Source organism: Gymnoscopelus microlampas, assembly GCF_963454915.1.
Source record: "Gymnoscopelus microlampas genome assembly, chromosome: 17".
NCBI classification, from domain to species: domain Eukaryota; kingdom Metazoa; phylum Chordata; class Actinopteri; order Myctophiformes; family Myctophidae; genus Gymnoscopelus; species Gymnoscopelus microlampas.
Genome location: NC_139954.1, coordinates 36,165,482 through 36,187,410, shown reverse-complemented (window position 1 = coordinate 36,187,410; position 21,929 = coordinate 36,165,482). Strand labels below are relative to the sequence as shown.

The 21,929-nt window shown below is 41.0% G+C and overlaps 2 protein-coding genes across 2 annotated transcripts; one reads left to right on the top strand and one right to left on the bottom strand.

Moving 5' to 3' along the window:
* Positions 1 to 9,360: 9,360 nt before the first annotated feature.
* On the bottom strand, positions 9,361 to 10,716 carry LOC311064422 (eukaryotic peptide chain release factor subunit 1-like; the record flags this gene model as incomplete). The annotated part of the gene is made up of 1 exon (XM_084084252.1): positions 9,361 to 10,716. The coding sequence occupies one exon, from the start codon at positions 10,714 to 10,716 to the stop codon at positions 9,361 to 9,363; it is 1,356 nt and encodes a 451-aa protein (XP_083940378.1).
* A 7,020-nt stretch (positions 10,717 to 17,736) lies between these two features.
* Positions 17,737 to 18,660, top strand: cdk5r2b (cyclin dependent kinase 5, regulatory subunit 2b (p39); the record flags this gene model as incomplete). The annotated part of the gene is made up of 1 exon (XM_084084753.1): positions 17,737 to 18,660. The coding sequence occupies one exon, from the start codon at positions 17,737 to 17,739 to the stop codon at positions 18,658 to 18,660; it is 924 nt and encodes a 307-aa protein (XP_083940879.1).
* Between the last annotated feature and the right edge of the window lie 3,269 nt (positions 18,661 to 21,929).

The following is a 21,929-nucleotide window of genomic DNA, read 5'->3' as shown; positions in this document are numbered from 1 at the left end:
GGGACGAAACCATTCTGTGCAAAGTTAAAAGAAACAAATATTAAATGTTGCCTTGCCATTTTGTGAAGGCTGATGTCAGTTTAATTTTGGACTAATATAAACCTTTAAAGTTTGCTTTGTCCCCCTCAAAATGTTTAAGTTTAACGTTTTGGACATATAAATAGTTAGTCGTTTCTACTTGCCTCTGGTGTCATCAGTGATGGTTAAATTCCACATAAATGTCCGCTGACCATTCCTTTCATTTACTTTACAGCTGTAGACCCCTGCATCATCTTGGAGGATATTAGTGATGTTCAGCTCTGAAGAATCATGATTAATGCTAATCCTGGTAAAATTGTCATCTCTCTCAGTCTTATTTGTTGAAATACGGTGAGTAAGAAATTTAAATCCATCTTTTGCCCAGTTGATTTGTAGAGGATCAGAAACGTTGCACTTGAATTGAACAAAGTCTCCTACGGATGCCATTATATCTCTGTTCTCAGTATCAGAAACGCACCCTAATAGGGAAGAAAATTGTGGTGGTATGAAAAGAATAATCCGTATGGATAAAAATAATACGTACAATTATTTCTGTTAAAAGCATACACATACAAGCCCTTTCTGTACCTGCAAACTCATTGAGCATTAAGATGACCATGGACAGCACATGCACAGAGAGTAGAGCTGCCTTGGCAAGTCTGTTAGACATGACTGCAAAAATAGAAATAGTGAAGCTTCACACACAGTGTCTAACTACAGTAACCGGTAGGAAACATGACTGAGAGTTTCAAGGAAGGAAGTGTGGTTGCGATGGATACGTTTGTAAAGATCAGAGCTATTGAACTAAGAAAGGTGACTTTGCATGCTCACTTCTATTGATTAACTTTAAACTAAAATGTTCAGATTTTTCTTTTTTTCAACAATCATTTTGTTTGATTTGAGCTTAAAACTGAAATACTGTGTTCATGGCATGAATAGATACTGTAGATGATTTAATCAGGTTTTCTGCATAAAGACTTCCTTGATTTTGTGGTTTTTGAGATCGCCGTGCAACTTCAACCTAGTTCTCAAAACACACTTACTCACACACACACACACACACACACACACACACACACACACACACACACACACACACACACACACACACACACACACACACACACACACACACACACACACACACACACACACACACACACACACACACACACACACACACACACACACACACACACGAGGGCTTGTAGATCTGCTATTTTTTTTAAATCGTGAAAATGTGTGCAAATCTTTGAATATATATTTGCTTCTGGGGGTCCCTGGCCAAATCTGCGGCCAAATCCATATCATTTTGGGGGTCCTGACATGAAAAAGTTTGAGAACCACTGACATAGAAACATACGTTTTTCAGAAAACTGTTTAGAAGACATTTGTAGAATCGGCCTCAGGTCTTAATAGGTTAAGCTATACCCTCTTCCTCTAAACTCTAAATGCACACGTTCACACAGGCTATACACCTATTTTGTCTCTGTCATATCAGACGTCAACTTGGTTTGAAGCCTTAAAAAGTTATGTTTCTGTTTTTATTTGAATAGACTGAGAGCTACTTTTACAAATTGACCGCTGGCACAAAATGAATGCACATGATATTCCTCACTGACTGATAATATAGTGTATCATGAGATCTATTACTTAGTGAATCCGTTTTGAATACAATGGATGATAGCCTAAACTTCAAATAACATCAAAGTGCTGAGAATAGGCTGGTAGCTTGTCTTAGTTTGTGCTGCAAAATGCTCCATCTGTTTTTTTGACACTTCAAACCACAACCACCGGTTATGGTTTTGAAGTTTGACTCTGTGTGAAATTACCTTTCATAGGTATGTTGAGTTTCAACTACTACAAATCAAATATATCACTAGTGTGTGTAATAGAAGTGTTTGTACTTCAAATTATGCTACATGTGTTTTTGTTTGATATGACCGTAATGAAAAGCAGATCAGATTGCACATCAGTTCTCCATCGTGTGTGGTATAGCAGTGTTTCTGACTGGGATGCTGCAGGCCTGAGGCATGAAGGTATCAACCCAGCAGCCCGGTCGATGCCTTCACACAAGTTCACAGGAAGATTCACAGGGCAACCCGTACTCTATAGACAAAAAAGGAGACATTGCAAGCACACACTGCACAGCTACTTCCGATAACGGATTGTCATCAAGCCGGCTTGGAGGTGTGTCTGGTCAGTAGCCAGTGTATAGCATGTGTTCTTATCTGTACTGTAATCTTCTTGTAATTGTTTTGTGAAAATGACGTCTGGAAATGCACTGCAAGTTTGTTTGGGAAACAGCCTATAACACATGGGCCATTCTGAGTGCCCATCACTTTTGTAAATGTTATTGGTCTAAGAGGATATCGCACCAGAGGAGTCAGAGTGCGGTGGTAACAAAAAGTTTACCTACCGTTTTCTTTTAATTTTTAAACTTTATTTTTGGTATTATTTCTGCCCCGGGCCTGCTCTGTATAAATCCTGCATGGCAACCGTTGGTGTTTTGAGAGGTAAACACGAAAAACATTCTTAGACTTTGTCAATTCTTGGAGCCTTAGCCATTGGCCAACTGTTGCACTTCAGTCTGAGAGAATAAAGAACATTTGAAGGGGTCTATATTATCCAGTACTGGAGAAAATCTAAATGCTGATTGGGATTTGATTGGATAGGGTGGCATAGTGTTATGAAAGAGATCACTGTGAAATGCAAATAAATTCAGTGACAATCATGACAAACTTGCACAATGAACAAGCTAGTGGCAGTCCAAAAAACAAAGATTTTTACTCGAGATGCACATTCTTTTTATTTATGCTACACTAGACAGCAAAACCTGATGGTATACATGGCACGCTTCTTATTATATTGCGTACAGTCATCCCTATCTGTGTAGGCCGGGGGTAAACACTTGAGCTGTACATATGACCAGAATACATTCACCAGACCAACATGAATTCAGAAACATCTGATCGTCCGGAAGATACATGAGATGAGATCAGTGCATCCTGGCAGCATAAACGGTGACACAAAATTCAATAATGCAACATCCTTCATAGAACATTCTTGATCATTACATTATAAGCATAAACAGTAACAGGAAATCCATACAAACTATATCAGGATTATCAAGGAACCATATTACTCTTATCCAATACAAAGCAATGTGTTGTATGTGAGTTTCGGTGCCTATGGAATACAAAGAGTAATTAGAAGGCCTAAGGGTAACAAATAACTAAATATACCCAAGCCAACAGGAACATGTTAATCCCTTTAATAATTTTTAAGGTATGGCAAGGTGGTAAAGAAATGTCATTAACTACCCCATGGTTGCATGGTATTTAACATACACATTGGGGAGGTTACCCCCTCTAGGGGCCGTGGTTTGTTCTACACCAACAAAGCAAAGGCTTGAGTGTTTTGCCATGGCATATTCAACATTACCTGTACTTATTGCAGTTTTGTGCTCAGAAATACTCAATTTTAAACATATTTTTGTTTGACCAAAGTACTGAATACATTTGCACAAGGACAAGTAGTAATTTGAGTATAGAATTTGTTTTGATTACACCAAGTTCAACAGTGAGTTAACAAAGAAAAGGGTTTGGACGAATCTCTGTGTTGAAACGAGCTTGTAAACCTTGACGGTTGCTGCAGCTTTTTTGCAGTGGATCAGTGAACATACAAAAGCCGTATAATAGTTTTCACTGAACTGACGGCATATTGGCTTGGCCTCTTTTTTCTTTTCTCATTGGGCTCCCCTGAACATCAATCCAGAGCGACAGCAACTGGACGTTTAGCCGTGGATAAAGTCAATGGGGACTTTATTTTTTAAATGATTTTGAAAATAAATTATTATAAATTGGGCCTTAAGAAGTAACTTGGAATATTGTTTTTGGTAATTTTGGAAATCCCCAATCTTTCCATATACCACCTGCAAGCTGTTCAGGTACTCCTAGGGTACTTGGACCCCTGGTGAGAAACCACTGCTGTAGATGGTGTTATGTTACCATAGACTTGATCCTGATCCATAGTGGCTGGTTGGAGGCTCTGATAGATGATGACAGGACCTGTGGGCTGATAAATATAGGAGAGGGAAAGGGGAAAGATAAATTGGTGAAGTTAATGTGTACATACCCAGAATTTGACATCTGCATTTAACCCAACCTAGCCATCAGCAGTGGGAAGCAATTGAACAGAATCCAGAGACAAGTTAGGGATTCAGTGTCTCAAGGACACTTAAACACGATACCAGGAGGAGCTGGGATCGAACCGGGAGCCCTCTCATTCCCAGGCAACTGCTCTGCCTCCTCCTGAGCCCCTGCCTCTGCTATCAGAATGCTTTTCAGGGTATGAAACCATGGGCAGAGAAATAAACAACACGCTTTGATGAAAGTGAACTGTAGAATTAACATGCTTGTCTCTCTAGCCATTTTAATAATAGATAATATAATAGTTAATAGAGTGTGATGTTGAACATTTTGTATGCTACATTCCTTTGAAATTCCTGATGCAAATATGTTTATGATTTGTTTAATTGAAATCTTATTTTGATTGCATACAAACATCGATTTTATTTTCAATTTGAAATATAATTTGAATAAAGCTTAACCACACAAACCCTACCATCCCAATGCTGGATAATAGGCGTACATTTGCTGAAAATACCCTATCTACAGCTCAAAGTCACAACACATCACAACACGACACGTTGTGCGCTTGTAGAATGAATAGCCTATACGTTTTAAGTGGTTAATGCAGTTCTCTATTAAAATGTAATGTCAAATGAAATTATAGCAAGGACAATTGCATGTACATTTTCATATCGTCCTACTGTACATGTTGTCAAATGGGATTGATTAATATTAATTTTAATTTTGAGCATCATTCCATAAGTGGACATATCTAATTCAAATATAGGATAAGATTACATTTTCACTTGTCATTTTCATTTGAATTGTACAATATGACTTCCATATCAGTTTACAGGTAAATGTACTGTACACAATGCCAAACAAAGCCATACTGGCATGTGGTTAAACTGCTAGCCCCCAATCCAAATGTAATGAAAATGACGTGACAAAGATTTTTAGTTTTAACTTTAACCAATGATGACCATAATTACTATGTAAATATTTCAAAATTAAATCTTATTTCACTGACACATACTGTACGTACTTTCTAAGATTTTATACGATTTATAATATATTGAACTTATTTGTCAAGACTCAATAATGACATTTTAATTTACTCATCATACTAAGAATCCCTCACTTCCGCTCAGTGTCTCACAGCAGCCATATTGATCACTGGCTTGTAATAATCATTAAATGTGGCAAATGTGACTATAGTTATACAGTACTAATACTAATGTAAATGTTGTCAAGGGAGCTAGATGGTGGATCTTTTTCGATTTTGGAAGGAAATGGAATTAAGAGAAAGAAGTGGAAAGCAAGAAGATTATTGAAACATGTTTGGAAGAGTATAGACATGAACAATGATGGGATGGGATGTTCTACTAACCTGTCCTCCTCCCACAATGTGATCAGGAGCCTGAACCCGATCGCATTTTCTGCTTAGAAAAGAACACATTACACTCCATTTAATTGTGATGAATAGCATACAGAATGTTCTATGACTTCATAATATTTGAGTATGTGTAGCTTGGGAACTATCATTTGAATTAATGTGAAAAACCATACTCACTTATACATACAGACTGAACAAATGATGGCACTTAAAACCACAGCAACGGCAGCAACAATTATGGATGGAAGAAACCATGACTGATGGTTTTCTGTGCAAAATTAAAATGAAAATAATATTAAATGTTGCCTTGCCATTTGGTGAGGGCTGATTTAATTTTGGACTAATATAAACCTTTGAAGTTTGCTTTTGTCTCCCTCAATACTGAAACCAATTTTTAAAGTTTAACATTCTGGACATAAATAGTTGTTACTACTTGCCTCTGGTGTCATCAGTGATGGTTAAATTCCACTTAATTGTCTGTTGACCTTTCCTTGTATTTACATTACATCTGTAGGCCCCTGCATCATCTTGGTGGATATTAGTAATGTTCAGCTCTGAAGAATCATGATTAATGCTAATCCTGCTGTGTGAAGTAAAATTCTCATCTCTCACAGTCTTATTAGTTGAAATACGGTGAGCAAGAAATCGAAATCCATCTTTGTACCAGTTGAATTGTAGAGGATCAGAAACGTTGCACTTGAAGTGAACAAAGTCTCCTATGGATGCCATTTTAGTTCTGCCCTCGGCCTCGGTGGGCACAGCAACACACCCTAATGTGGAAATAAATTTGTTTTGAATAAAAAGCATCCGTATGAAGAAATTGCATACAAATATGTTATATCATCACAAGCATACACATACAAACACTCACTGTACCTGCAAACTCATTGAGCATTAAGATGACCAATAACAGCAGATGCACAGAAAGTAGAGCTGCGTTGACAAGTCTGCTAGACATGACTGCAACTATAGAAATAGTGAAACTTCACGGATGTCTCTAACTAATAGGAAACATGACACAAAGTTTAAGGAAGGAAGCGTGGTTGGCAGAGCTGCCACGTCTCACCTTTTGAGAGTGAGAGTTCACGCAATTTAACCTCTTCACATATATTGTTTGATGGCAATGACTGATACAAATGAAAGAAGACCCCAAGACAGCTAAATTTGGGGTCTATTAGAGAATTTTACATTTTAAGAATCGCGTGCATGTGTGCATCCCTGATGAGTCTCACTCCTAGATTTTCCTGAAACTTGGCAGCCCTGGTGGTTGGAGGTGTATACGCTTGTAAAGTTATTGAAATAAGACTGGTTAATCTCACTTCTGATGGTTAATTTATATTAACCATTTACCAATATTATATATTTTTCCACAGTTATTTTCAGCAAGCAACATTGTATGAATTGGGTTTTAAGAAAGAAATTGTGTTTTTCATGGAATGAATAGATGATTTTATCGGGTTTCCTAAAAGGGCAAAGCTTGTGTCACAGTTGTGGTTTTAACTGTGCATGTTTGAGTGCTTTGGAAAGAAGAAACTGTGGCTGGAGTAATTGATCTACAAGAATATATTATAAAAATATGCAATACAACAGGGGTTTTCAACTGATTGTGAACCAGGGACCACCACCCTGACTAAGAATCAACCTGGGGACCACTGTTGTGTTGGGTGGGGATATGAGCTAAGATTAGTGCTTTGGGCCTGGGCCGTAGCGTGACGGTCCAGGCACCCTAGGCTGCAATGCCAGCCTGACAGCGTGTCGCGGGTTCGACTCCCGTTCCCGACGACCTTTGCTGCATGTCACCCCCCATCTCTATCCCCATTTCCTGTCAGCCTACTTTCCCTGTCCCTCTCTAAATAAAGGTATAAAAAGCCAAAAAAAAAATCTTAAAAAAAAAAAAAAAAAGATTAGTGCTTTGGTAACACTTGCTATGCATCCCACTGTTTATCAACCAATGGTCCACGTACTACTAGTGTTCCATGGCATAATTAAGTTGAGAACCACTGATCTCCTATCCCATGGTTACCCTTATTCTGTTCTCTTATTTTATCCAACCTTCCATTAAACTCATTTTAACTGATTTACTTGATTTAAGCAGACACATGTGATTATATGGGCATTGGGCACATTTCCTAATAATGATTACTCAATCAGGTAATCTGGTACACTTCCCCTTCTTGAGATTCTAATTCCCTTTTCTGTGAAATTTGCACCGTTCCATGGAATCAAAATCAAAATCTTCACTTTCCTTCATTACTAAATGCATGGTCAGGGACCACATGCAATACCTTCACGGACCACCAGTGGTCCACGGACCACCTGTTGAAAACCCCTGCAACACAATATTCAATACACACTCTTCAAAATGATAACAAAACAAACATTCAGATTAATCAAGGCAGATAATGTTGGACATGTAGCAAGCTGTGGTTTTTAGTGTCTCTCTCTCTCTCACACACACGCACGCACGCACGCACGCACGCACGCACGCACGCACGCACGCACGCACACACACACACACACACACACACACACACACACACACACACACACACACACACACACACACACACACACACACACACACACACACACACACACACACACACACACACACACACACACACACACACACACACACACAGAGAGAGATGGAACTTAGTCATTTCCTGTCTCTTTATTGTACATAACCAAACACAAAATACTTCAGGCATTGTCTACTTTCAAAACCCATCCCCATCCTCAACACACCATCGTCATCGGCCCTTCATCCTCACACCCTCACCCTCACTCCCCCCTCCTTTACCTCTCTTCCTCACTTAATCATTCGTGCCCCTCGTCATCACTCTCACACATCCTCATTCCTCACCCCTTTCATCCTCACCTCCCTGTCCTCACATCATCGCCCCTTCATCCTCACATCTCCATTCATCATTCATCTCCATTCACGCATAACCAATTCCTTATCCTGACAGGTTCATCTCCTTCTTTCCTAAATACAGAATGTTAAATGATGTTTGGTTTGAAGGCATGGTGTAGTCACATCAGTAGCATGATAATACCACTGGGGGGCAGTCTTACAATGGCGCATAGAAAGGCATAACCCTCAGATTGCATATCCTTGACCCTGTCATTGTTTGAGTGTATGGTAAATGCCTATAATGTAATGTTACTTTGCCATGATGTAACTATGTGTCCATCCCTGACTACTGCCTGCTGCAGTATATTAATATGTATATTAAGCAGTATACTCTTAACATCCATAAGAGCAGAGCAGAGATGATGGCCCGGCTAGATATCAGATCATTTCTCAGATATTATCTTCAAAATAATATAGCCTACATTTAAATCCTGGCTTTATTCAAGTTAAACATGTTCATGGTCTTTTTTCCTAACACGAAGAGAAAATGAAATGTATTCTATTACAGTTAATACATTACATAATTCATAGTATTGTGTTGTGCAGACCGCACTGGATGTTCTGTCTGTCTGGTGAATTTACACATCACATGTTCCCTTCCCTTCATCTGGTCTGGAGATGAATAGGGTTAAATGAGCAGCTGGGAAAACAAAACGGCCTCCATCTCTCATCTGTGTACCGCTCTTTGTCTCCTTTTTATCTACAACTGTCTGTCCATGTATACACATGTGTATATACATCTACAGTATTCAATGCAATTCAATCCTATATTAAAATTGTCTTAAGGGAGGAAGGTCCGTGTGTGTCTGCTGATTTGGCTCCCCCTCTCTCACATGCTGCAAAAGAGAGATCTTTCCTTATTTCTTTATTCATTCCTTTTCGTTTTCCTCCCAGTATCAGAATTCAGAACCAGACACCTCGTACTCATCCAGATCAAATAACTCATCTTCGTCTCCTTGGTACTGTGCGCCTTGGAAATCCACCTTGTACCGTAAAATACCCCCGATGCCTCCAAAGCCCTTGACAAACTGAGACCCCTGCTGGCTCTTGTCTGTGACTATCTCCAGCATGGCTCCAAACTTCTTGTAGTTGTCAGCGAACCATTCAAGCAGGGGCATGCTCTCAATCAGCTCATGTTCCTGTCCCGTCTCCTTATCTGTGAAATAGGACTTGTCCTTCTCCTGCTCTGGTGTTAAATACAAGGTCTTCTCATCAGTCTCAGCTCCATTACGCTCTGTGCCGTGCACATGAAGAATATAGCGCATAGTATCTAAGTTCTCGTAGACCAGGAGGGTCTCCATTGCTCCCATTTCCAGGGCTTTCAGTGTGTCCTCCACCCCAAAGCAGTACTTCCCTTTGTCCTTCTTGTCTGACATCTCCTCAAAGTATAGCTTTAAAAGCTTAGTTGCCTGGATGAACTTGACATTGGAGAGGACCTCTGCAGAGAGCTCGATGGCCTGGTTGAAACCATTTTCTCCCCCGTAGGATATATCCACCAGCTTCAGCTGCTTTGCCCGTAACCTCGGGTCAAACATATCAGACAGGCTGAGTTCAGTCTTCAAGTCAGCAGAGCCAGCCAGGACCATCCCGGCTACATTTACCTTGTTATTGGACACAAAGAGCTGGACGGCCGTCTCAGCCACCTTCCTCACATAGTTGTGTCTCTTCTCCATCCTCAAACGGGCAAAACGCAGAGCTGACTGTCCTCCTCTGCCGTGCTTCTTGGGCAAGTCAACGGTGAATTTGTGCAGCACCTCTCTGTTTCCCTGCAGTGTACCAAACAGGGCCCCACTGCCGTCGATCACAATAAAGCCAAACTTGCTGTCATCAGAGAGCAGGGCTGTCAATGCATCGGTGTGGAACTTGTTGTCACAGAGGTACAAGGAAGTGTTGATTGGTTTGAATGGTTCAAAGTAAATTTTGACCTTCTTCTCTTTGCCTTCCTCTGTCACAATTGTGCCGCAATACACCACCAAACCATTAGGTGGGACTTTCTTGTAGGGCTTTAGCCTCTCCCGTGCAGAGGTGATGGCTCCAAGCACAGAGAGTCTGTTGACTCTACTCTTGATGTTGGAGGCGGTGCCGAACTCATCAGCCAACATCTTGGCCTGTCTAGATATCTGATCCTTAGGATGAATGATCAATGAGATCATACTGGTGCCATTACCACGGGCAGCCTCCAAACTTTTGATCAACTTCTTGATTTTCCATATCTTCACATTGTCGTCTGCCGCGCTAGGGTTGTGCTCCATCTTTCTGCTGCAATCACTTCAGCACCTGCTGCCTTCAAGCAACACCACTCCGCTCTCAGTCTTTCTCTGCAAAGCTTGATGAATCCGTGGTTGGAGAAATTACATTGCCTTTCAGACTGGTAGCTCTCTTCCATGGGGCTCCCCCTGACATCATCCTTATATAGCCCTGACATCACACTCATGTCACAATGACTCAGCCATAACCATATAAGGAGTTCCCAATACAGCTACGTCCAAATAAGGAGTGTGTTGCCTAACCTCAATGTGTCATCATGGCATCAGGCGCGAACAAATCAGTCAGCTCCATATATGGGCGCAGAAGGGGGTATACCCATATATGGGCATATACTGATGACATCAGCGGTCTCCATATATGGCCATGTAAGGGACAAGGACTGACAGATATAGAGATCCGGTTGTCCAGAGCCACAGAAGAACCGACCACTATACCCATGCATATAAGGTCATATGCATGTATGGGAGTGACCGACTTCAAACTCTGCGAGCAGCGGCAAGGACGGTGCTTGCCGTCGAGTAGTTTGGATATCCAGTTGTCCAAAACCGTGGATCCAGCTAATATGCGGACATATGTGGACATTCCAATATACAGTATGGGCATGTACTGATGACATCAGGGATTTCCATATATTGGCATAAAACTGACATCAGAGATCTCCATATACAGTGTATGGGTATAAAAGGGACACAGGTAGACAGACAGATACAGAGATCTCCATATATGGGCGCAAAAGGGACACGACAGGTACAACGGGTAAAAAGCCCCTGACACTATAACTCAGACATATTGGTCGGATCGGCCCTCACATCTATCATCAATCTGTACAAACTATCTTGAAACTTAGATGTGAGGGCTGCCTAGCAGCCCAAACCTCTAGTTTTACTATAGTTCCAAATCACAGCATGTGATATCGAGACACTTTACATAGAGCACAGAGAGAACAGAGACCCGGCGTTGCCCACAACATTATGCACTACTATTAAAAAAGTGACCATTTTTTATTATCTTGGAAATCTGCCCAAAAAAGGGACATCAGGGATAATGTGCTTAACATTGGTGTGCATTTTTTATTAAATTGTTCAACTGAAAAAAAAAGAAAGATTACCAGTGGGGGAATATCAAAAGCAAAGGCATGGATTCCCCACCCATCCACCCAGCAAGTCAAACACTGAATATAGTAACAGTCATGTTCCGTCTATCAATCATCTACATACTGTATTCCTCCCATTACCTGAACCAGGCTAATACTGTCTTCTGCATTATCCTTTTTCCTATACTGATCTATTTCTACTCTTCATCATCAATCAGCCCCTCCTCATTTACTAGTTTTTCCCGTGTTGGCTTGGTTTTTCCCCCTCTCGTCAGCCAAACCATTGGTGACCTATACTGTAGTGCAGTGTCAGCTTGAGACCCCCAAAAATATCAGATCTATCACACGGACATTGGTGTGTGTGTGTGTGTGTGTGTGTGTGTGTGTGTGTGTGTGTGTGTGTGTGTGTGTGTGTGTGTGTGTGTGTGTGTGTGTGTGTGTGTGTGTGTGTGTGTGTGTGTGTGTGTGTGTGTGTGTGTGTGTGTGTGTGTGTGTGTGTGTGTGTTTGTGTGCGCCCGTCATCTTTGTTTAATAGAGGAGAGGCAGCATATTTCCTTGTCTACCATGCTTATGAATTAAGTCACATTTATTGAGCTCATGTAACAGCCTTTTATACAGTACATGTCCACTATGTGATGTATATTACGTCTCATCCACCAATGTAAGACACATTTTCTGTAGCTGTCTGTGCCTGCATAAAGAAGTGAAAGAGAGCAAAAGAAGGGGCTTATCTTTAACAGTAAATACATCATAATACAATGGTCTACCTGACCTATTGTAAGGCGATACAATTCTACTTATACTCGTCAAGTTAACTCTCTCTCTCTCTCTCTCTCTCTCTCTCTCTCTCTCTCTCTCTCTCTCTCTCGGAAGTAGGCTATTAATCAGATTCTAACAGGCCAGTTTAATGTAAAATCATTTATTTGGCATTCAATGAGATTTATTTTTATTTGTATTATATAAGCAACACCATAATAAAGAGAGGTTAATTGCAGAGCAGAATATTAGCATACGTTTTCATTGAGTGTGGGGGTGGTAAGGAACATGGATACTGATTAGGGGGGGCGCTGGCCCCAAAAAAAGAGAATCAACCACTGGTATAGATGCTCGGCCAAGCCAGATGCACCGTGGTGGATTCGAACCTTGTCTAGACTCTGCGGTGGTGTACTACCCCTGCACCACCCGAGCACCACCTGCTTCTCTTAATACTAAAATATACCACTTTCACCCATGACAAGTTGTGAGCTTGTAGATCTGCTATTTTTGCCACGTGAATAGGGCTTATCAGTTCTACTGTGTTACCACATTATCTCCAAAATCTTCTGCATAGATTTGGGATGAAGGTATTATTGATTTATTATTGTTTAAGGTTACGGTTGCTATCATTGAAAGGTTGCTGTATTCTGTCTCCCTCCTCCAGCACTCACAAAAAGCATCTTCGAGTAGTATAAAATATCTCAACTAATAGATTTAGTTAATCAAATATCCACTGTTGGTTGCTAGTGTGAAGTGCGATTTGTTTTTACATGCAAATATGGCTTGTTTACTTAGCGATTCACTGGTGCAATGTATTAAAATATGTATACCAAGTTAGCTCACAAACTGGTTGAGCAACAAAGGGCATTCATCAATAAGAGAGCAAAAAAAAAAAAAGTGATTATTCCACTGTCATGCCATGCCTGCTCCATTTTGTTTGATTCAAACGTGTTTGGATTGATTAATCTGATTCATGGTTTCTTAGATCAAACATGAACATGATCAAACACAGGATGAGAAGCTGCTGATAGCCATCCAGAGTTCAATGGACACTATTAGAAGCCAAGCGCTTCACACTTTCTGGGTGTTTCCAGGAGCCAGGGGTTTTATCCAGGTGGCAATCCACATTTAATTATGTAAAGTTTTACCTCTTCTACTCAACTCTGTCTACATTTGATGACATTTTCTTCAGGTGTGAATTGCCATTGATTACTCTCAACAATGATGATGAATGACATGTGGCGGCGATTATGATGGAGCTGTTGCTTTTGACATTATTGATGCCGAAGATGATGACAGAGAGGGGGATGTTGATATTGATATTGTTACATTGACTTTTTGAATTTGGATCATTGACTAATTTAAATTTGGATCAGGACCACTACACCAGTGTAAGTGTTAGAATCTGCAGTACCTCTAATCGCTGGAACAGTGAAGAGTGACACACACATAGAAAACCAATGATGCATATGTTCTTAATACTTATAAAGCAACAAGGACATATCCCACCTTCCAAGTAAAGTGTCAACTTTTGTCTTTAATGGCAAAAGACAATTTCTCAATTTGACAATTCTCTGCACCATTGCCTGATGTCTGACTTATCTGGGTTTTTCCAAAAGAGTGCAATTGTATGTTTAGCCTGGAGAAGAGAGTATACTCTTTTTTATTACTATTAACTTTGAGATTCTCAGGAAATATGGCCAGAATGTATCTAATTTTCTAGTTTGTAAACTGGACAAGCTGGACAGGCCCTTCCTTTTTCAGAGGAGGGCGGGGGGGTCGCCTACGGACTAGAAACAGTCCTGCTGATATTTTCTAGACTCAACATCCTTGTGTCCTTGAAAGTAGTGTTGTTGTACGGGGACCCATTTTGCTCAGTAGTGCTACTAGTGGACAAAAACTCTGCAGTTCCACTTTAAAATTAAGAACCAATCACCAACATTCAGTGTTTGTGTATTGAGCTGCAAATGAGCTTATACACAGAGTACATACAGCACATGCATATTTGTGCAGCCACCAGAAGATATATCATACCACCTTTTCTATGAACATTCACCCAAACTACAAAGCCCTTTCTGAAAACTATTTCAATGCAAACTGTCTGCGTTTCCACTCTAAAGCTCAATGAGAAGATTAACTGATAGTCATACTGTAGCTGACTGAGCAGTGCAAGTTGGCTGATATGTGACTGCTACTATACTGAGCAGCCTTAGAGGTTAATTGGATCAGCCTGAGACATGCATACAGAGTCAGTGGTCACTTGGATTAGAATTTAGCTGCCTACACAGACTTACTACACAATTGGGGTGTACATATACAGTAAGAGCTGGAATAAACAATCACAATAGTGAGTGATGTAAACATCCACAAAAAAAAAACTCTTGGCCTAGGGAAATATTTACACAACGTTTCAGCCTTGAAGGATATTTTTTATAATACCATAATGGAGATAATGTTTTCGCCTTGCATGCACACTCCCAGTAGGCCAAGGAACCACTTCTACCAACATTTTTCAACTCTGCCTCATGGTATCAGGCCACTTCGCGTATTGGCCAATAACTCTTGAACCGTGGCTCGTACAATAAAAATCACACCTGTGTGAAGGTAGCGGCGCCTTTGATATATTTTGTCATAGATATTTGTTTCTACTAGAAAATATCTAATAATGAAATTATTAGATATTTCTAGATATTACTCATTGTTTATTTAGTCATTGTTTATATAGACATCTAATTCTATATTCATGACATCATAGTGATGTCATGAATAGTAACATAGTGATGTCATGAATAGTGACCAATCAGAACGTTGGCGCACCTGACCAATCAGAACGTTGACGCACCTGACCAATCAGAACCTTGGCGCACCTGACCAATCATGACATCATAGTGATGTCATGAATAGTAACATAGTGATGTCATGAATAGTGACCAATCAGAACGTTGGCGCACCTGACCAATCAGAACGTTGACGCACCTGACCAATCAGAACGTTGGCGCACCTGACCAATCAGAACGTTGACGCACCTGACCAATCAGAACGTTGGCGCACCTGACCAATCAGAACGTTGACGCAAAAGCCAGGCATAGAGGGCTAATATCCGCTCTATACCTAAAGGTATAGAGCGGCTAGCGCCGCTAAAAAACAGATTTCCTTCGATCATGACGGAACTCGATACATTCATCCAGGCCCATTTACACCTGACTCTGACCTCTGTATGTACTGTAGTTGTTCTTGCTGACAGTCTGATCACATCCTTCACTGACATTATCAGTCACCTGAGTAGTTAATTGCTCTTCTATTTTTCCTTACATATCGCACTTGAACAAGCATCACAGCCATTGAATCTGAGCTTTCAACAACTATTTCCATTTACTGATTTCTTTCCCATAAATTGAAATGCAGATGTCACTTTAGTCACTGTTCCTATGGAAACACTAGCTAGTCAGTTGAGCAGTCGTTGTGGCTGGAGATCCTTCCATCTGTGCCCCAATTACAAGCCATCTTTCAAAGTCACTTAGATCTTTTCCTCTTGCCATCTTGATCCAAATGTGGGCCTGCTCAGCATTTTTACTCACCTGCTGTGTTCTCAGCCAACTCTCTGTCAATACTGTTGGGAAATCCCTGCGGGACCACTTTTTTTGTTCACCGGGGCAGATTTCTAAAGGGGTACGTGTAATCTTGGATGTTGTTCAAGTTCTTCTCAAGCCACACAGCAGATTTTGACATGAATGTCAAATCAACTTGGCGGAAGTAGGATCCAGCAACGAGAAGCCCCAAAAGTACAAGCATGTGACACTATTGCATTCTAGTGTTATGGTCATTAAACTGTATCAATGAATTCACATTCTTATTATACCATTCATTAAGGCAATAGATTCATAATCATATATTTCACCACAGTAGACACAGAGTCCTCATTTGCAAGTAAACAGTATTGCTATAAAGGGACTTTGTCTGTGTCCTTCTTTAGAGCAATGTTATATATTTATTCAAATTTCGATCAAAAAATACATTTCTCATTGTCTTTAAGAATGCATAAGGCTATGTGATAAACAAAATCTTGCACCATAACCTCGGGCACAGCATAGCTCATATGCCTGCCCTTGGATATAGGCCTACTCGGACAACAGCTAATGCCCGGTGATAATTTATATAGCCTATATAATACAACTATATGAATTCTATATAGTTTTATTAACGTTGTATAGCTGCCCAGTGTGCAGTGGTAAATCTCAATTTTGCTAATGGAGACAAAAAGTTTGGACAGCATGCACCCTTTGGCACCTTCAGTGCCCAATGCCAAGCTTTTTAACAAAGTGGATGTAAAATAATTTCTCTCATAAGCAAAAGAAAAGCTTTAATCTTTGGCAAATGTGAAGTTTAGGCTTAGGAGGTCTATTATGCAACATACTGTACACACTAGCCTACATCTTGGGGTTTTCTCAACAACTGAAAGTCAAGGAAACCTTAAGCATATAAGCCTATGCTTGTTATGTCTGTCCGCTAACCATCTCATGGTGTAGAGAGACTAAAGACCATGCTTCAAGTTTAAATCAAGGTAATTAACTGGCCTGCTACCTGGAATAGCTCAGCCCTTACCCTGCCTGCATCTAAAAATGGCAACCTAACCTACAGTATAACAAAAAAAACTGCAGCCAGTCAAATGAGTCAGTCATTGATTGTCCCTCTCATTGGTTCAGCTGGCTGTCAGTCAGGTGGGAGCCAATGGCTGCACTCTCTGAAACGCTGGACCCGAGGAGGATGCCGTTTATCGAATTATCCCCTTCACTTTCGGGTGTCTGTATCAGTGTCTCAAGTGGAGCTGGACGGAGGGTACTGTGTGCGCATGCCGAGACGAGGCGCAACTGCGGTGAAATGAGCCGTTTGGTTGCAGCGAATAACGCGTCTCTTGGAATTGACCTTACATCACAGAATACGCTCTGTTTATTTCTCAGCCGTTGAGGAGGAACGACCACCAAAACGGACATAAGACGTGGTCGATGGAGTTGAATGTGTTGCCGTGACTCGCACCGCCTCCTCCTCCACCTGCAGCTGCAGAGCCGCGCTCACGACTCTTATAGAAGAACGCACGTCAAGGCAACAGCAGCCGTCGTTATTAGGCTACCCGGTTCGGTCGATCTCGGTCGCAAACATGGGAACTGTACTCTCTCTCTCCCCGACGGGGAAGAAGGGGGCTATAATGGACCTCGAAGCTTCCAAGGAAAACGGAGGCAACCATAAAAGCGACAAGATCAAACGGCACTCGATGATCGTCTCCACGCTCACGTGGAAGAGGCTGGTGCCCAATTCGGCCAAGAAGAAAAGTGCCAAGAAAGTCAACCCGACGACGAACCCCCCCGTGCCGCCGGCCATCAACCAGGTGGCTCAGCTCAACAACGAGAACCTGAAGAAATCGCACCAAAACGAAGAGAAGAAACCCAAAGCGCCCATTCCCGTGCCCGTCCCCACGGTTCCGCCCCAGAACCTCCCTCCGTCCGCACCGACCCAGGCGGCGGTCGTAGGCCAAAACGGGAAGCTTTCCACGGTCCAGAAGCAGCCCAGCAGCCTCTCTCTCCTCTCCCCGAGGCGGGTGGTGATCCAGGCCTCCACCGGGGAGCTGCTGCGCTGCCTGGGGAGCTTCATGTGCCGGAGATGCCACAAGGTGAAGGAGCTAACGAGCGGGGACGTGATTCTGTGGTTTCGCAACGTCGATCGCATTCTCCTGATCCAGGGCTGGCAGGACCAAGGGTTTATCACGCCGGCCAACCTGGTGTTCGTGTATCTGCTCTGCCAGGACGCCGTGACGGACGATATTGACAGTGCGAACGAGCTGCACGGCACCTTTCTGAGTTGTCTCTATCTCGCCTACTCCTACATGGGCAACGAGATCTCCTACCCGCTCAAGCCGTTCATGATCGAGGCCAACAGGGACGTTTTCTGGGAGAGGTCGCTCAGCATCATCAGCAGGATGAGTGGCAAAATGCTGCTGTTGAATTCAGACCCGCACTTTTTCACCGAGGTATTTCAGGACCTCAAAAACCAACAAGAGATCAATGATTCAAATCTGGACCGTTGATTAAGATAAAATGGTAATGTTTTTTTCTAGGAATATCTCAAAATCCCTGGATGGTGATTTTGAATGTAAATGCTCATGTCGAGGGTGTCCACCTTTTCCATTATAGGTAGAATATATCTACGTCTAAACCATGCAGGCTTTTAGGCCTATTTCAAGATGGTGTTTAGACTGCAGTTTAGGAGACATCGTTCACTGCATGCCAACAGTACACGAAATATCTCCCCGATTTGTAATCCTTTGATTGAAATTGAGACAACCGTGAATGGTTTGTAAGCTACACCTGTAAATTAGGCTATATCTCCAATCGATCAAACGCGATTGAAGTCATTCAGTCAGTCTTTAAACAATCATGTCCAGAGATAATTAACGATTAGCCTACTTTGGGCTTTAACTAAGTGGATGCTCAAGTTGATGCGAGTTTCTCTAGGAACGAGAATAGCAACAGGCATGCTTTTTTGGGACAGACGGAGCTGTCCAGGGTGCTGACCTGTGAAGGTGATTATAGCCCCTTGTCCCTCCTGGACATGCTATGTATACTGTAGGACATTACCACTGCAGGGCCAAATGATACGTAACGGGGCCAAAGCCAACTTAATATAAAATATAATAGATGCTTATAACAGCTTAGTTGTCAACAGAGGAATAAGTTACACATTTTAACCCATATTCCAACTCATAAATTATCTCTGATGGCGAGATGCAACAGGTATCAGAGAAACTGTGTTTTAGGTTTCAAGTGAAATCATAAATAATGCACTGATGCAAAAACTGGAATACATTTAGATTAAAAAAATCATCACTTCTATAAAAAGTGGGTTGTTGATTCAGTGATACAACGAGAGATTGTGAGCGGTTAAAATGTATATGGATGTATGTATATAAAATATAGCTATTGAAGGGGAATGGCATACCCCTTCAATATCCCACAGTCCCTTGGACTAAAAGATAAAATGAACACTGAGGATTGTAATGTGTATAATCTGCCAATGGCCTCTGAAATGTATTGTTTTGAAAATGGAAGGGAAGGGAGAGATTCAGGACTGTATAGCATAGGAATGTATTGTTTTGTTTTTGTTTTATTCAAGAGATTATATTATCTGATGTGCCAACTATGAAATACTCTCGGCCTGAAAATAAGGTTTACATGTAAATACCCAGGTATAAAGCTGATTTTCTTTTTATATTTGCTCCTTATTTATATTTTTTCTCTGCCTGTTTCAATGGTGTTTGTGTATGTTGTAGCTAAAGCATAACAAAAGCAAAAGTTTGTTGGTTGAATGTTATATTTGCCCTATTCTGTAAATGTACAGTGGAACCAAGCTTGCAGGGTTCAATTCACTTTAAATTCAGTCGACGCATTATTATCATTATTATTATTACTCTCCTTAAAACACTGATGGTATTGTAAAACTCTTGGCATGGAAAGTGTCTTATATTCATAAATAGATGACAGCAAAAGTTCTGTCATTAGGAAAATCAGTTGCAGTTTCTATTTGCTGGAAGTGAATTGACCTCCCACCCAGACACCAAGCTTTTAGGGCGACCCTGGTAGTTGTAATTGGGTCTATGGTCCTCATAATGTGACCATTGCCATGCTGTGACGTGAGCCTGCTACTTGGACAGTGGACTATGATGCTGCTACAGTATTTTGCACAGCTGTGATCAAACAGTGAATAAAACTCTTATTGTCTTGCACAGTGATATAATGTAATGGTCATAATGCTAGTGTTTGCGTCTGGACACTAGAGTGTTCCCTTAAGGCTTTGCAGTTGTCACAATTCCTATTACTGGATAACATCAATGAATAAGACAGAACAACATTCATACTGTATGTCACCCACAGACAATGATATGTATTAAGTGTTCAGTTCAACTCATGTGAAACTTTTTTGTGTTAGGTTCAGAACAATGGGAATGCATTCTGGCATTCACCACATTGAGCGTTCATTCAATCTACATGTTAATGAATGGAGAATGCAGTACTGTACTTGTTTATGATGACTAAGAAAATAAATACAACTTTAGAAATACATTCATTGACTAATATTTCTTGTATCCATTTCAACTGGTCACACCTTTGTAATCTGACTCAGGCCAAGATTGTGTATTCTGTGCATGCATCTATACTGTATGTATTTGCAAATGTGTGCCTGTGTACATGTTTGTGTGACTTGTGTACACGATTATCTCTGTTCAGTAACAGTTTGCTGAGGTGGTGATGAACTTGGACAGCCTCTTAACCGCTCTCATCACCCACTAATCCATTGACTTTTGGGAACACTTAAGACATGGTTATGTAATGTAAATGCCTCCATGGCAAATAGGATAACTGCGCACATGCACTGGCTGCAACTGTAAGATAGCCCTTAGGCATAAAAGTCCTTGGTGTAATATTCACGTTCAAAAGCTATTGGCCAAATTTGTCACAGAGATTATTTCTGCAATTTGTCCTCCAATATGCCACAGTTGATGCAGTGATGTGGCGTATATTGGCATATATAGAAGACATATTTGGTATCTCATTAACTGTCCTGGGAAATCCAAATTGGGGCCATGCACTACAATGTAAACAGTCAAGTAAAATACAAAAACAAGAAAATGTGAATAAGCTACCTTTCAATCTGTCATAGTGATATATTTTCTGTGACAGAGTCAAAATATAGGACAACAATAGTAGTCTGAAATAGTCTGAAAAAAGCTTCAAGATTAAAGTGAGATTCGATCAGAAATTCTTACCATACCATACAGGTATGCTAATACAACAATTACCTTGCAGTGGGGTTTATGTTTCAAATATTTTGACATTGAATATGCATTTTGAGATGGCCTCGGTTTATCTGCTAAGCTCTTAAACAACTTTAATAGCACAAGTAACATTTTGTCATGAAAGAGTAGCTTTCATCTGCAAGGCCTTTACAGTGCATTACATTTATGTGTGTATAGGACAGCAGAGGGGTTTCCTTCTGTTTTTGTGAATTGAACACGTGGGCCCGAGGTTTCCTTCACTTGATTGGTTGGAATTTGCTGCAGTCTCCGATAGAACCGTGTCTCTATCTCCCTCCTTCCATCGCTCTCTCCCTCTCCCTTCCCCCTAAACCTGATTTTTGCTTTGTTGTACGACGGTGTTGCACGCCGAAAATAGACGATCTACAACCTCACAATGCATCGCATCCGCAGGACGTTGTGAGCTTGTAGATCAGCTATTTTTGCCACGTGACACTGTCATATGACGGAGCATAAATTAGGCATTACAGGGACACATTTCTTTA